The sequence below is a fragment of the Hyposmocoma kahamanoa genome, unplaced genomic scaffold (assembly GCF_003589595.1).
Source record: "Hyposmocoma kahamanoa isolate Upper Pololo Valley unplaced genomic scaffold, ASM358959v1 99879, whole genome shotgun sequence".
In the NCBI taxonomy this organism is placed as follows: Eukaryota; Metazoa; Arthropoda; class Insecta; order Lepidoptera; family Cosmopterigidae; genus Hyposmocoma; species Hyposmocoma kahamanoa.
This window is the reverse complement of record NW_020656077.1, coordinates 9503470-9519251: the sequence shown is the minus strand read 5'-3', so window position 1 is coordinate 9519251 and position 15782 is coordinate 9503470. Positions and strand designations below refer to the sequence as shown.

Below are 15782 nucleotides of genomic sequence, written 5' to 3'. Positions count from 1 at the left end.
TCGGTCCGTACCCGGTCTGTGTACTGGGAAGCACATACTTGGTATATATACCTCTACCAGTATATACGTCTCATCTCTATACCAAACGCTGTGCTTTCCTAACCTATAAAACCTGTTTCCTATCATATAGTTTCGAATATTTCAATAATTTTTATTATCAAAACTACGAGTTTCCTAAAGCTAATATTTTAGGATTACACTGCTAACTATGTAATCTATTCACCATATTAATTTCAACTCTCAACTCGTGCGATGGTAATGTACAGTTGAGCCCATTGATGGCTCAGCTTCCGTTGTCAATACAAATTCGAAGTTGATGAGTCGAGGTGTGCTTGGTGTAGAAGCACCATGTACACACAAACCACCCGGAATTTGGTCGCGCATGAGGAGCTCTCTCATATATGTGCATACATGGACTTTCGAGTTTTCCTTATTTATGTTAAAACATACAACCATAAAATCAGTAAGGCAGGCATAAAGCATAAAATGCAAGTTATCTTTAAATATTTACAAGACTTTATATTCACATCAATATTCAGTCAGATTAAAAAAACCGCTAGTAACATTAAAATTGGCCATTTTTACAAAACTACCGTACATAGTCATTTTTATTTGACATTGTTGATGTCACCGATTATTACAATGAGGCCATAACATTTGAAAGAAGAAAGAACTTTAAAATCATTGAAACATTGTACTTACGAGTTCTTTTGCTCGTACTCCCTAATTTTTTCAAGGAAATGTTGCTGGATGTGATCGGAAGCATTCTGGGTCGACGCCAGGTTTCCGCTGACAACGTGGGGTCTGGTCAACCTCGGACCTCCAAAAAGAGACTTCGTGAGCATCATAATAAAAGAAATATAACCTCAAACAACAGTTACATCGCAACGCTGTAAATAGTGAAAGTTCCTACAAAACACAGTAATTACGGATTATGTAATAATTTTACTAAGAATTGTAATTTTTCTCACAAAATAAAATTCTTTATAAAATATATATATTTATATATTTTTTTAAATTATATATTTTTTTCTTCTAGAATTGGCTGTATCGAATCGAGACTGTTGACAGCGAACTTCAAAAGTGGCTATATTAGAAATATATTAATAACAGCTTAATAACCGTTACGTGCACCGATAACTTAATGATTTGTGTTTCAAATGGCAATAATGAAAAATTTTTTCCCGCCCTTTTAACTAATTTTCAAGAACTATCTCTCGCCATTTTCTGAACGCGTAAGACGTTTGTACACAATAAAATTTATTGTGTACAAAATAAATAGCCATAAAAAAGTTGATTCACAATGGACATTACCGATATAAACAAGGTTGCCAATCGCAAGAGAATGACTGCAGATGTTGAAAAGCTTCGGGAAAGGGTTTCTCGTGAGAATAAAAAAATTATCAAACTGAAGGTACCTGTTTGAGACTGTTTTCTATTTTTATTTTGCCTGTCTTATTTCATTATACACTAAGCAAATACCATTAAAGTTTTATATGTAATTTTAATGTAATACGTTCGCTAGGTGACCCAAGACACCGCTTATTGGGATTTAAAACAAAAGTTACGTGGAGTAGAGATCAACCATGCGAAGCTGCAGCAGAACATGCTGGAGGTACAGATGCAATACGAAACAGTTTCCGGGCAGTATCAAGAGGAATTGAGACAGAAGCCGGAAGTTTTGAATAAGTATAAATATTATATTTTTGCAATCATATACTCAGATACGTACTCAGGTACTAAAATATTTTTTTTACTAAACTTAAAAATACATGAAAAGAAGTATCGGTTATGCTACTTTGTTTCTTTCATCCCAGATTAGGCAGCACCCGCGAGATCTGCAACGTACTAGCAGAATATGGCGAACGCCTTCGGGAAACATTGTCTCGCTGTAAGGCGGACCAATCAGCTCTTTGCGAGTCTTACCAACAATCGGAACAAGTGGTCTGCAAAATGAAGACTCAGCAGCTACAGAACGAAGAGAAAAACAAGCAGGTTATTGAGAACCTGCAGGATAAACGTAAGTTTGCACTTAATTATTATGTATATATACTGAGATTCCCACGAAGCAAATGCATTTCTCTTATAATATGTTAATGAATATGTCTTAAATTGTGACTACATCGATGTTCAATATAAACTCCATAATAGGTGCAAGCTGTATAATAGTTTAGCTATTCAGTTTTATAATGTGCGAAGCGTTAAGCACTGTAATAAGGTAAATCGGGAAACAGCTGCCTAGGAGTTGATCAGAAGCCACACTGGCGAGATGCAGGTAACTGGGAGCCGTTTGCTTCACTCGCTGAAGTCTGGATCAGCTGATATGCTGTGCCCGAGTCGTACGATGAGTTGCATGAGGTGCACTGCTCATGTCGTCGAGGTAGTTTGATCATTGCGCACCATCTTAAACCTATATGTTGTTATTACATCTCGCCGTTTTTAGTGAAAATGACAACAGAACATCAGAGCCAGCTGGTGCAATACTTCACCACAGAGCAACAGCGTGTTGATGCCGAGTTAGTTGCAGTAAAAAATGAACTAGCATCTGTTCAGACCTCTAAAGAGCAGCTGATAGCTACAAATGCTGACCGTAATCGCCAACTAGACCAGTACCGCCAAGAACTAGAAGAGGTAAGGAAAATACTTTTTATCTAGGTTTTTAAGTACAACTATGCACAAGATCTGATGTCAATGCCAACCATTGTAGCTGGATCTATTTAACATAAGTATGTACCATGAATGTACTGACCTTATTCTGACAAATAAATAAATTGATTGTAACACAAAATTAGATGTAAGAAAATTGTGTGTTATTTCGAATTTAGAAAGAGGAAGCCGTGGCGCACCTTCGAAGAGATATTAAGCAATTGATTCACGACTACAACGGTCAAGCTGCTGAAATGAAATTGGAAATGTCACGGGTTGAAAAAGAGTAAGATACATTACTTGGCATGCGCGTAAAAATTTAAGTTATATAGCTTTAATTTTTGGTGTCTAATGCAGACTCAAAGAAGTAACTGCTAGTAACGACTCTCTAAAGACAGCTCTGAACAATCAAGAAACTTACATTCAGAGCATTTGTGAGGAAAACAATGCATTGCAAGAAAAACATGCAGCATTGGAGCAGGAACAAAAAACTACTGGAAACATTGTGAAGGAGCTTCGAGCTAATATTCAGGTTTCGTTTCCATATCTACTAGCTCTGCATTCCAAAGACACAGAGTGCGTATCTACCGTATTTTCGTTTTCAGGATGCGACCAAAGATAATGCCTCTTTAAAAGCCAAACTGGGAATTTCAATGAACCAGAACAAATGCTTAGAAAAAGAAATTATTAATAAAACCCAGGCAAGTATGCAAATACGACATGATGTTTTTTGGCAGTGCTGTGTAAAAATAATAAAACTTTTATTGTTGTAAATAAAGCTTCTAGTGGATGCAGAAAGGGATAAACAGGAATTGCTGTCCAAAATATCAATTATAGAAAAGGAAAACTGTGAAATAATAGCTGATTTGAACAAAGTCACAAATGAGGTGGAATCTCGAAATGTAAGAATTCAGGAGCTAACAATCGCTGATGGAGGACATAGAAAACAAATTGAAGCTGTAGAAGATGCTTTAAAAGTGTCAAGGTAAATATTTACAAAATTTAATGATCGAACCCTCCGTATGCCAATGTTAAACAATAGTAATTATTATTATTGTTATTTTTTCCTTCTCCCGCTTCATAGATAATGTACGCGTTTATCTTGTTCAATGATTTGGTACACAACCACGAAACCATAGCTCCTGTATGGTAGGTTCTAGACGAAGTGCCAGCTAAGTCAGCACAGCAATTACTGAGATCAGTGTCCTCGTCCTCCTGTTGTGTACTAAATATAATTTGATAATACAGTATAACCAATTTGTTTTTAACTGTATTTTGACAATATGTATTTGTGTTGCAAATAAATGATTTAATTAGAGATGCAGCCGGTGCTAAGATCACAGAACTGACAACAATCATCGAAACCAAAAATCAAGAGCTTGACTCCAAGGCATCTACAATTTCGCGTCTGACTACTGAAGTAATGACCGCTGTAGATGCTCGAGTTACGTTAGAAATTGCCCTGCAGAACACCAAAAGTGATAGAGACACACAGAGACGGTCAACTACGGAAAAAGAGCAAAAAATGACACAACAGATTAAAAGATTGGAAGTTGTTGTTAGAGTGAGTTATTTATAGATATTTAGAAGTATCCACGAGATTCTTTTTTTAATATAATGTTTTCATTCTAGACCAAGGATAACCACCTTTCGAAACACATGAATAGTATTATGGAACTCAGAAGCGACAAGGTGAACTATTGATTTATTGTATTTAATCGTTTGTATTGTATAAAAAACATAGCGAAAGACGGAACCAAACTTTACAACCAAATACAAAGTTACCATGAACCACATTAATGTTTCAAATTGACAGGAACATCTACAACACAAGATCAGAAACATGCAGAACAAAATTGACAACATTCAGAAGGAACTTACTAGACCATCAATCCAACCTGAATTAGAAGATAATGCTGTTATGTTGACTCCTTCTAACAGCAGGGTAGTACAGTAACATAAATATTTTCTTACAATATGTATGTGCCTAATCATGTCATTAGTTTTATAATATTTATAAAATAATCTTACATATACAGCGTAGCCCTGCACAAATGAACGAGCCTGATTTTCCAACACCACGCGTGGGTCTCAACAACGACAGTCTCTTGAATTTCCTCGGCGATGACAGTACGGATGGAGACAACTCTCTTGACGTAAATTTAATTTTATTGTATCCTCTTAGACTAAAAATGTCTTCATACAACTTTGCTCATGGCTCTTTCGGCTTACATTTTGCTGTAACTTGCGTTACTAGCCGTTGCCAATATTTGAAGTGTCTTGCTTACCGTCAAAGGGAATTTCCCGTCAACTATTTTATTTCAGGTTGAAGAAGTAAACCGAGTATTTGAGGCATTGGCACGTGAACACCGTGACAAGTCGCGCAGGTGTGCCAATACATCACGGTGGACTAAGCTCTAAACACCATTCCCAGCCAAAAAGGATGAGGTATGTTTATTTTTATGGTGCTAGCTTTCTTTATCTGAATTAGTATCAATTACATTGATTTGTATTTTTCCAGGACATGATTTCCTTATCTCAAGTAAAGAAATCCAGAAAGAACAAGACACGTTTATTCTTCAAATACAACAGCAACGAAACCTAAGTAAGAAAAATCTAAGAAGAATTAGATTACATTCAATCTTAAATAGTTACTTTGACTAATTATTTAGTTACCTATGTTAGAATTTAAAAAAAATGTTGATTCGCTAAAGTTTTGAAGGTTGATTAAACAGAATAATTTTTACAGTAAAAAGCTGTACTACCGAATACGTCTCTGACTTTTATTGGTTATTTTCACGTTATTTTGTATTTGTTTACTAACTATGAATGTTTGACAAGGATATCGCTATACTATTTTGTCTCCTTCTTAAAGCTCTTAACTACCTACCACAAAAGCCTTCTTCTAAGACAAAACGCGCCATGTTTTGAGCACGGACTTGTAATAAGTATATAAACCTTAGGAGGATGGACAGGCGTTTTCGTGCAGTTTGTATGACGGTTAACATTAAAATTTATAAACCTCCTTATGCTTTGATTACAAAATAAATAGACTGAAATTAGTGTGTGTGTGTGTGTGTGTGTGTGTGTGTGTGTTTCGTGCGTGCGTTTGTGCTTCTGAGGACGTGGTGTGAGTATAGTGTAAAAGGAAGTTAATTAATTATCGTAAATAAATCTCGTCTTTCTGTTTGGTGGTAGGTAATCGAGTTTCATTAGCCAAGACTCAATCGGACACTTCACCTCCTGCGTAGACATTGTCTTAATCTGGGGGAAATTTCGGCATACAAAGTTATAGATGTGTGGCAAAAGGAAAAGTGGAAGACGGAACGGAATTTTGAACGCACGCTCTCAATAAGCTGTTTAGCTTTGAGATTTTAATGTTGTGCTGTGAGTAATTGTCACAGCTTTAAGTATATACTAGCTGACGAACTCGCAAAACTTTGCACCCTTCGTAAAGTTTATCTTGCTATACTGAAAAGGTTTCTTGGTTTGCTCTGCCCGTTGAGTCTTTTCGAGTTCCATAAAATATCGCGCACCAGCCCAGACTTTGACACAGTATATAAGTAAAGTATGACATACAGCTATAATAAACTAAGAATAAGGTATTCCATTGAGTCGTGTGTCTGATACATTTAATTATAAATATAGTTTTCCTAATGCGCGCTGAGAGTTCAGCTATTTGACTTTTGTAACACAGATGGTCATCCTAAATGCTCCGAGATGAGAGAGCAACAAGAGAACAACAGCTAATTTAATATTACAAGCATCGTATAAAAGATGTAGGAACTTTTGTAAGGACTTTCTTAAAAAAGTTAAAAATAGTTACGATAAGAAGGAATTGGACAAAGAAAAAAACACACACACATTTTACAGACAGTAAAAAAGTTTGGAAATATATAAAAGATGTAACATATACATCGAAACAGCTTGAATCACTTTCAGGTTTATTGAAAGCCCAATCATCTGAGCTGACATCTGATAACAGCGCAAATGATTTTTTCGTCAACCCAGTTAAAAATCTGGCACAAAAAATTCAAACTTTGTCGTTTTCTCCACCACAAAACACTCAATCCACCTGTAGCAAGTCTCTGGGATCACTTGTACTATTAGATACGGATGAAAGTGAGGTTGAAGGAATAATTTTAAGCCTAAAAGACAATAGACATAAACCATGATAACATATCAATCAAAATACTTACTAAAACAATACAGGCACATCCTACTTTCACCGCTTACATTCATTTTGCAAATATCTCTAACAAAAGGAATATTTCCTATGTGTTTAAAAAAGCTGTTGTCCTGGTACATAAATCTGGTAACAAAGATCAAATAACGATTTATAAACCTATTTAATTACTGCCAGCAATATCTAAAATATTAGAAAAACTATAACTAATAGACTTGTATTGTATTTGGAGAAACAATTCATATTATCTAAAACACAGTTCGGTTTTAGACCCAAATTATCGACTGCTGACGCAGTGCATCACCTTACGGATTTTTTAGCAAAAAAACTTGACAAGGGTAACAAAACGAAGGGGATATTTCTGGACCTTGCGAAACTTGATACATTTTATATACCCATCCTATTGCAGAGGCTTGAATCCCTAGGTATAAGAGATATACAGCTAAAATTACTTGCAGATTATCTGGAGAACTGCTCCCAATGTGCCAAAATACTTAGGTGACGTTTTCAGTTCTGATCTCAAAAGTACTGCATATCAAATTCCCCAAGGAAGTATTTTAGGCCCCATTCTGTTTCTGATCGACATTAAAAACTTTTGTAATCTGGAATTAGGTGGTGGGAAGATCATAACCTATGCTGATGATACTGCTCTGCATTTTTCTGCTAACTCTGATAAGGAAGTCTATGAGTATGCTAAGCTAAACACGGATAAAACTAGTTTCATGCAATTCTTTATGCGAAAACCAAAGTCTGCTGTAACTAACACAAAACTATATGCTCACCATTGTAAGGAGATTACTAACAACCTGTGTAAGTGTCCAGACATTGCTATTACTAACAAGGTAAAGCATTTAGGTGTTATAATAGATGATAACTTCTCTTTTAAGCACAATATCGAAACATTAAGCGGCCGAACCCGTAAGCTAATGGATGTGTTTAAAAAACTACGCCCTGTTGCTGATTTTAAAATAATCAGGCAACTTTATTATGCCATATGTCAACCGATTATTACATATTACATTACATCTTGGGGTGGTATTGCTAAAACTTCATTACTAATCATTGAGAGAGCCCAGCGAGCGGTTCCAAAGGTTTCTACCTTCCGCCCTTTCATTTACCCCACTGACCTTCTCTATAAGTCGCGTAAGGTACTAACCGTAAGGCAATTCTCAAACAGCACGTTGCACTCCCATATAGTACTGAAATCACTAACAAAAGACGGAAAGATATTGTCTTCCCCAAAATTGTACCATCAAGACGTGACTATTTCCGGATTTCTTGTGTTTCTTGGTCCATGTACCTATATCATTTTTGTTACATAAACGTTAAGAAAATTCTACGATGATACAGAGAATTTATTAATTATCGCAAAATAAATGTAATCTAATTTAAGCGTATAGGTATATGATTTGCATTTTATTGATTAATTGCTTTTTTGTTTATAATTTAATCATATATCCACTTGCATAATTAGTTTTTACCTGAAATACAAGATTCTCCTAGTTCAGATACATGTGTTATAATTTACATTGATTCGCATAATTAGTCTTTAGTTATTCCTTTACACAATAAGTTATTCAATAAACAATTGTATTTTATTTATTTATGATAAAAAGAGTTGGACTAGAAAAGGAGGTATTTACCATTTCGAATCCAGCAGCAGCGGAATGCATATCTTTTTTCACATAATCTAGTCACGAAATAACCGGCGGCGGTTATCTTTTATAAGTCTTTCATTGAAGTATATTTTCGTCGGACCACACTTTATGTTTTTGGCTGATAAGCTTCGCCTGGACCTCGCAGAGCATTAACCAACTCATCATGCTTACGCCTTCTCATCAACATTTCTCAGTATAAAATATAATTTACGGCTTTTTATGGGTATTTTGTTACTGAGAAACGGCAATACGCCGATAATATACACTATTGTCACAAAAATATGCTACAATTAATTACAAAATTGTGATTGAAACCTTTAAAAAGTTGTTGATAGTATTAGAAGGTCCTTTATACGCCATTAGGTCCAAATTTACCTGGATCATTTTCCCAAAATGACATGTTTATTCCCTTTCGACATTCATCGTGATATTGACGGAATACTCTGAAACTCAAGCAACGAAAGTTAAGTGTGTGATAGACGTACGAGTAAATACGCGTACTTGTGTCTCGACGACCTTTTTCACTCGTGTGTCACCCTAAGTACGCAAATTTTAAAACTGCCGCGCAAGTCCATCAGCGATCAAACATGTTTGAAATCTTGCTCGTAGCCCCCGCCTCGGTTCGCATGTCTGTCAGCGTCGCGAGTCACGAGCCGCCATTTTGTTTCAAATGAAATAGCTTCTCTCATGCAGGTATCTTGTTTAGCTATTATAGGTGTAACTATTGCAAGAGTTCTTCGCACAACGACTCGGGCATTCTTAAATAATTACGAAAGTCTTCCTTTTCTTCACGTAACTCTCTTACTAAATTCACATGTGATAAATGCTCTCTTTTCGTAAGCTAGTTTTTCACCCACACTCGCCGATTTTGTCCTCTTTTTAGTTTTCAAAATGTGATATGATATTATTCCCAAATAACACAAGACCTCCGTGGACGACATCGCGTAACATTATAAGTTAATCTGTCGTGTGTCGCCGAGCGACGTTGAGCGAATAAAGTGGGTGATAGACGTACGAGGTTAAAAATCGCGGTTTTAAAGTTTGCGCTCTTACTCAGCTCGACGTCCGCGACACACAACAGATTAGCTTATAATGTTACGCGATGTCGTCCACGGAGGAGGTCTTGTTATTTGGGAATATCAAATCACATTTTGAAAACCAAAGAAGACAAAATCGGCGAGTGTGGGTGAAGAACTGGCTTACGAAAAGAGAGCATTTATTACATGTGAATTTAGTAAGAGAGTTACGTGAAGAAAAGGAAGACTTTCGTAATTATTTAAGAATGCCCGAGTCGTTGTATGAAGAACTCCTGCACTTAGTTACACATAGGGTCGTATTCCAAAACTCTACCCAATGCTCAAGTCCTGACTTTCCTGACTTGAGTATGATTTCAAGCACTAGAAATCATACTCAAGTCCTTGCCATTAGGGTCGTATTTACAGTGCTTGAAATTATACTCAAGTCTGCTCAAGTCAGGACTTGAGTATGATTTAAAGCACTACAAATCATACTCAAGTCCTTGCCGTTAGGGTCGTATTTCCAGTGCTTGAAATCATACTCAAGTTCTGACTAGAGCATTGAGTAGAATTCTGGAATACGACCCACAGACATAACGTTTTACTTACTTCGTTTCGTCTTTCAAGAAACGAAAGAAACTCCTCTCTTTATCCCGTTTAGATGATTATAAACAGCCGTACACAGCACATTTCACAAATTTCGTAATGAAAAAATGAAAACAATATTCAAACATCAAAGCCGTCTTAGCGCGAAGTCGGCTCGCCGACAGCCTTCAATGTGACCGTCAATGTGCGGGGCGTGGTGCGGTATCTAAAGCTAGGGAGGGGCGGAGAGTCTCCGTTCTCATTACTTGTTTGTTCTCTGGTAAAAGCTAAAGAATATAGCTTATTTTGCCATGACAGGTAGACGCAGGCGGTCAATGCGCGGCGGTAACGCGGTCTCCACTCGGTGACCGCGCAGGGTGAGCGCGATGAAATTTGTGTATATAAATGCGCGTGTGTGAATAAATGCGCCCTAAATAATTTGGTAGTACACACATGGTTCTAATACACAATACTAATTTAGAAAAAATCATATTAGAGTATTTCCATAGTATAATTAGACCAAGTAGGGCAACTATAACTCGGTAAATAATCAACCCTCAATATGAAAATCACTTTTAATTTGTGAAAACCGGTGGCTTTAAAGTTTATAAATAATATCGCACATTCAAAACAATACTGTCATTAAACGAAAATCTCGCTTTATCAAATCTAAACTTATTTTTTTGGCCAATTTATGATGTCTAATTTTTTCTTCCCATACAAAGAAATGACTCTTACAAGAAACTCAATCAGTTTACAGCTTACAAGAAAATTGAAAAGTTTTTAAGGACCACTCGCGCTTGACAAAAATTTACTATGTCAAATTTCTTTTCATAAATAAAGATCTAATGGTTCTTATGACAGTTTCCCTATATCTCTCATGGTTTAAGATTTCCCCTTAATGTCCCAGTTAAAAATTGTAGATTATAAAATGTAGTGTAATGTACGGGAATATTTTTAAAATACTATCAACCTCACAAGATTATATTGCCTATAACCAACACCTTTTGTATGTACCAAGACATTTTACAAAACAAAATTAATTTACCAAAAATAAACTTAAGTTTTTGATGCTATCGCATAATTTTTAGTTCTGTGTTTGAGTAATAAGTTCAAATGTGCAAGCAAGAGCCCTCAGAACAAGATAACTAAGTTATAGACCCACAATGTGAAAATATTTAATAAGGGTCCCGATAATTAAACGAAGACATGACTCAAAGGACTTGTATCCAAGCCAAAACTCTTAATATAAAAAAATATGTTTCATATTTACTAGTTTCAAATGGCAACAATGAAAAAAAAAAATCCCCGCCCTTTTAGCTAATTTTTCAATAACTTTCTCTCGCCATTTTCAGCACGTGTTTAAGTTGTTTTCCATAGTCTAAGGTTTAAATACACAATTACAATTTAAAGCCATAAAAAATTTGCTCCACAACGGATACTATCAATATATACAAGGTTGCCAAGTCGCAAGATAATGAGTGCAGCTTTTGAAAAACTTCGGGAAAAGGTTTAATAAACACGCGTGTAATAAAATTATCAAGCTGAAGATATTTGAGACTATTTTTATATTGCCTGTATTATTTTAAAATACACCAAGCAAGCACCATTAAAGTATTATATGTCCGCTAGATGGCCCAAGACACCGTTTATTGGGATTTAAAACAAAAGGTGCGTGGACTGGAGACCGACCATGCGAAGATGCAGCAGAACATGCTGGAGTTACAGGTGCGGCAGTATCAAGAGGAATTGAGTCACAAGCCGGACGTTTTGAATAAGTATAACTGTTATATTTTTGCAATCATATTCACGGGGTCTACTGTCGATCACCATCCGACATCCGTCCGAAACAATTACTGCCAAATAAGCAATACTTGACCAAATGAAGACGCGTGATGCGAATGAAGCTTCATACTTGACACTTGTCTTTTAATTTTGTCGAATATTACTTATTTGACAGTAATTGTTTCGGACGGATGTCGGACGGACACCGAGAGTAGACCCCCAGATACGTACAGTCAAGAGCATGTCAAGCTTGACACTTTGTACTTTGGACCGTTCTTATTGTAAGCGGCATAGAGTTGGATTTAAGTCTTAAGTGTCAAGGTTGACATGCTCTTGACCCGGTACTCAGGAACTTACTTGTAGTTATTATTTTTACTAAACTTAAAAAACATTAAACGATGTTTTGGGTGTGCTACTTTGTTTCTTTCCCTCCAGGTTAGGCAGTGTCCGTGAGATCTGCAATGCACTAATAGAATATACCGAACGCCTCAGGGAAACATTGTCTGGCTGTGAGGCCGACCAATCAGCTCTTTGCGAGGCTTACCAGCAATCGGGACAAATGGTCTGCGAAATGAAAACCCGGCAGCTACAGAACGAAGAGAAAAACAAGCAGGTTATTGAGAACCTGCAGGATAAACGTAAGTTTGCACTTAATTATTATGTGTGAACTCTTCGTGAATACTGGAGTTCTCATGGAAATGCATTTTTCTTATGTTAATAAATCTGTCTTTATCTTTGGCTAGATTCAATGTTCAAATTATACTCGATATATGGTGCAAGTTGTATACTAGTTAGGCTATTCAATTTTACAATGTGTGAGGCGTTAAGCACTGCAGTAAGTTAAATCGGGAAACAGCTGCCTAGGAGTTGATCATAAGCCACACTGGCGAGATGCAGGTAACTGGGAGCCTTTTGCTTCACTCACTGAAGTCTGGATCAGCTGATATGCTGTGCCCGAGTCGTACGATGAGGTGCACTGCTCATGTTGTCGAGGTAGTTTGATCATTGCGCACCATCTTAAACCTATATGTTATTATTACATCTCGCCGTTTTTAGTAAAAATGACAACAGAACATCAGAGCCAGCTGGTGCAATACTTCACCACAGAGCAACAGCGTGTTGATGCCGAGTTAGTTGCAGTAAAAAATGAACTTGCATCTGTTCAGACCTCTAAAGAGCAGCTGATAGCTACAAATGCTGACCGTAATCGCCAACTAGACCACTACCGCCAAGAACTAAAAGAGGTAAGAAAAATACTTTTTATCTAGGTCTTTAAGTATAACAATGCACAGGATTTGATGCCAATGCCAACCATTGTACGAACAGCGGGGTCTATTTAACATAAGTATGTACCATGTGTGTACTGGCCTTATTCTAACAAATAAATAAATGGATTGTAACACAAAATTATATGTAAGAAAATTGTGTTTTATTTTGAATTTAGAAAGAGGAAGCCGTGGCGCATCTTCGAAGACACAATAAGCGATTGATTCATGACTTCAACGTTCAAGCTGCTGAAATGAAATCAGAAATGTCCCGGGTTGAAAAAGAGTAAGATTAATATTTAGCTACATAAATTTTAGTTATTTTTTTTTTATTTATAACATACATAGCTTATAATAAGTTAAAAATACATAAAAAACCGTGTCGCTTAAACCTATTAAAGATTTTTCTGTACACCATTGCATATCATGTTGCCAATAATAAACACAAAAAAGGGTTAGGTAAGAAGATATTTCGCTCCCACCGACCCGACTGACCAGTCGCATTCGTCACTAGCATGATTAATTTTTTGTGTAAGTGTGTGTGATGAACCATTCTTTCTGTCGTTAATGTTATACTGTGTGTTTCATTTTCAAGATAGTAAATTAGTCTGTTTAAAAGTTAGTTAGCTAGTGTAAAAAAAAGTTAGGATTAGGATACTAGAGATAGAGATATATTTATTTGTACTTATTCTCTAACGTTAGTCTTAGTTAGTTATATTTGAAATTTATTTGATTATGACTCTTATTTGATTAAGGAGATATTATTTTAGTTTATCCTTTATGTCTTTGGGGTTAAGCTCGTCTTTTATTGCTTTAGGAAGATCATTAATAATTCGAAATGTATTTGTTTTGATGTTCCCCATACATATACAGTCCTCGGAATAGTTCGTTTTCGATTTGCAGCACTTCTTAATTGATTATTACGCTTGTTAGGCACTTGTAAATCCTTGCTAAAGAAATGTTCTGTAAGTAACATGTAATTTCTTCTTTCGTTTACGGGTAGGACTTTGCAGAACTTACACAACTCATAGTTATTTCTAAATTCCTTCTTAAATTTCTCAGGTACAATGGTTTTAAGAATTCTTAATTCATGTATGTCATGTCATTTGAGTTCATGTATGTCATACAAGTGAGACTTGCAGGTCCTCCCATAACTTCTAAGACCATACTGTATTATGGAATCGGCCAGTGCATTGTACAGTGACAATAAAGTACTATTATGGAATTTTATATTTAATTATCGAGAATGTCGCGAGTAAAGCCCTCAGCTTATCGCACACTTTGTTAATGTGGTTCACCCACTTCAACCGGCTGTCTATCACAAGGCCCAAGTAAGTATGGTAGTCAACCTGATCAATGTGGTCACAGTTACAGTTTTGGCCATTTAGGTCATTATGAAGACATTCATGACTGTGAGCAACAAGCTGAAGGTTACAAGACAATCTGTTTTGGCTGTATGATATGTAAATAAATTTTATTTTAGATGTGTTAAATACAAGGCTAGAATCGTGGGACCATTTTATTAGATTGGTAAAATCGTCCTGAAGGTGTTGAAGGGCAAAGTTAATATCTTTATTAGTTGTCATTAAGCAAGTGTCATCAGCAATTTGGTAAACTTGACAATGTTTAACAACATTCGTCACATTGTTGGCATAGGTCAAGTAATGCAAGGGCTCGATCACGGAGCCCTGAGCGGTACCATGCACTATGTTTTGCATAGTACTAAAGTTTTCACCCAATGCTACGCAATATCTCCTATCTTTGATGGAATCTTCATACCATTTTAGAACCGCCCGGCCCGCACGTATTCCACATTCGTCAAGTCTGACAATTAGGACACTATGCTTTAATATGTATGTATGTATAGAACGCTTTACTGTAATCTATAAAGACTACCAGGACATGATTTTTACTATGCAAGAAGCCATTGACGTCATCAGTAAATAGTGAAAGTAATTGAGACTTACTCTTATGTTCTTGAAAGCCATATTGGTATTTATTTAGTATATTATTATCTTTGTAGAAATTATGTATTTGTTTGCATATACAGGCTGTAAATTTGAAAGTGGGATTCCTGATTCTGAACCCAAAGAAATAATAAAGTAATAAACTTAAACTTTACAAAAAAATTAAAAAAAAAAACTATGCCGTGTTAGACTATGCATTGTGGAAAACGGTGGACATTTTGAACACTTGCTCCGTACCACGTAAGTGTAAATAAACTGTAAATAACTAAAACCCAATCATTGTAAATAATTTGATTTCACATTTTTAACTACGCCAAAAACCTCAATTCTTACTAATTGATAACTAGTTACTAAATCATAAACTTATCTTTTTTAGTACGTAAAACATTTCGATGATAGTTCAAGTAAAAAATAATTAACATAAGCTAAAACGTAAATGTAAAATCATTGTTATTATTGCTGTCTCACTCGGCGCTCGCTTGGTGGCATTCCCATTGCACTCGAAATGAAGCGTAAAGGTTAAATCGGTTTATTCCTATATACACTTCAAAACACATTTGTTGATTTATTTTTTGTTCTATCCCATATCCTAATTTTATCTTAGTCTGTGTGCGTGTGCGTGCGTGCGTGTGTGTGTGTGTGTGTGTGTGTGTGTGTGTGTGTGTGTGTGTGTG

At 36.0% G+C, this 15782-nt stretch overlaps 2 protein-coding genes and 1 long non-coding RNA gene across 3 annotated transcripts in view; all 3 read left to right on the top strand.

The window, feature by feature from the left end:
* Positions 1-1303: 1303 nt before the first annotated feature.
* Positions 1304-4603, top strand: LOC113239564 (myosin-9-like). The gene is made up of 11 exons (XM_026476624.1): positions 1304-1414; positions 1526-1689; positions 1818-2020; positions 2444-2631; positions 2826-2932; positions 3004-3178; positions 3252-3347; positions 3426-3631; positions 3964-4210; positions 4279-4338; positions 4463-4603. The coding sequence occupies exons 1-11, from the start codon at positions 1304-1306 to the stop codon at positions 4601-4603; spliced, it is 1698 nt and encodes a 565-aa protein (XP_026332409.1).
* Positions 4604-4686: 83 nt separating this feature from the next.
* On the top strand, positions 4687-5296 carry LOC113239359. Its single transcript, XR_003311181.1, has 3 exons — positions 4687-4802; positions 4972-5094; positions 5168-5296. It is a non-coding gene; the product is annotated as an uncharacterized LOC113239359 (long non-coding RNA).
* Positions 5297-11522: 6226 nt separating this feature from the next.
* LOC113239563 (myosin-10-like) overlaps positions 11523-15782 on the top strand; it is a 7076-nt gene continuing 2816 nt past the window's right edge. The window contains exons 1-5 of the mRNA XM_026476623.1: positions 11523-11601; positions 11724-11869; positions 12312-12514; positions 12933-13120; positions 13321-13427. Of these exons, the coding sequence (XP_026332408.1) occupies positions 11569-11601; positions 11724-11869; positions 12312-12514; positions 12933-13120; positions 13321-13427 (677 nt within the window). The 5' untranslated portion in view covers positions 11523-11568. The remainder of the gene's footprint in view (positions 11602-11723; positions 11870-12311; positions 12515-12932; positions 13121-13320; positions 13428-15782) is intronic.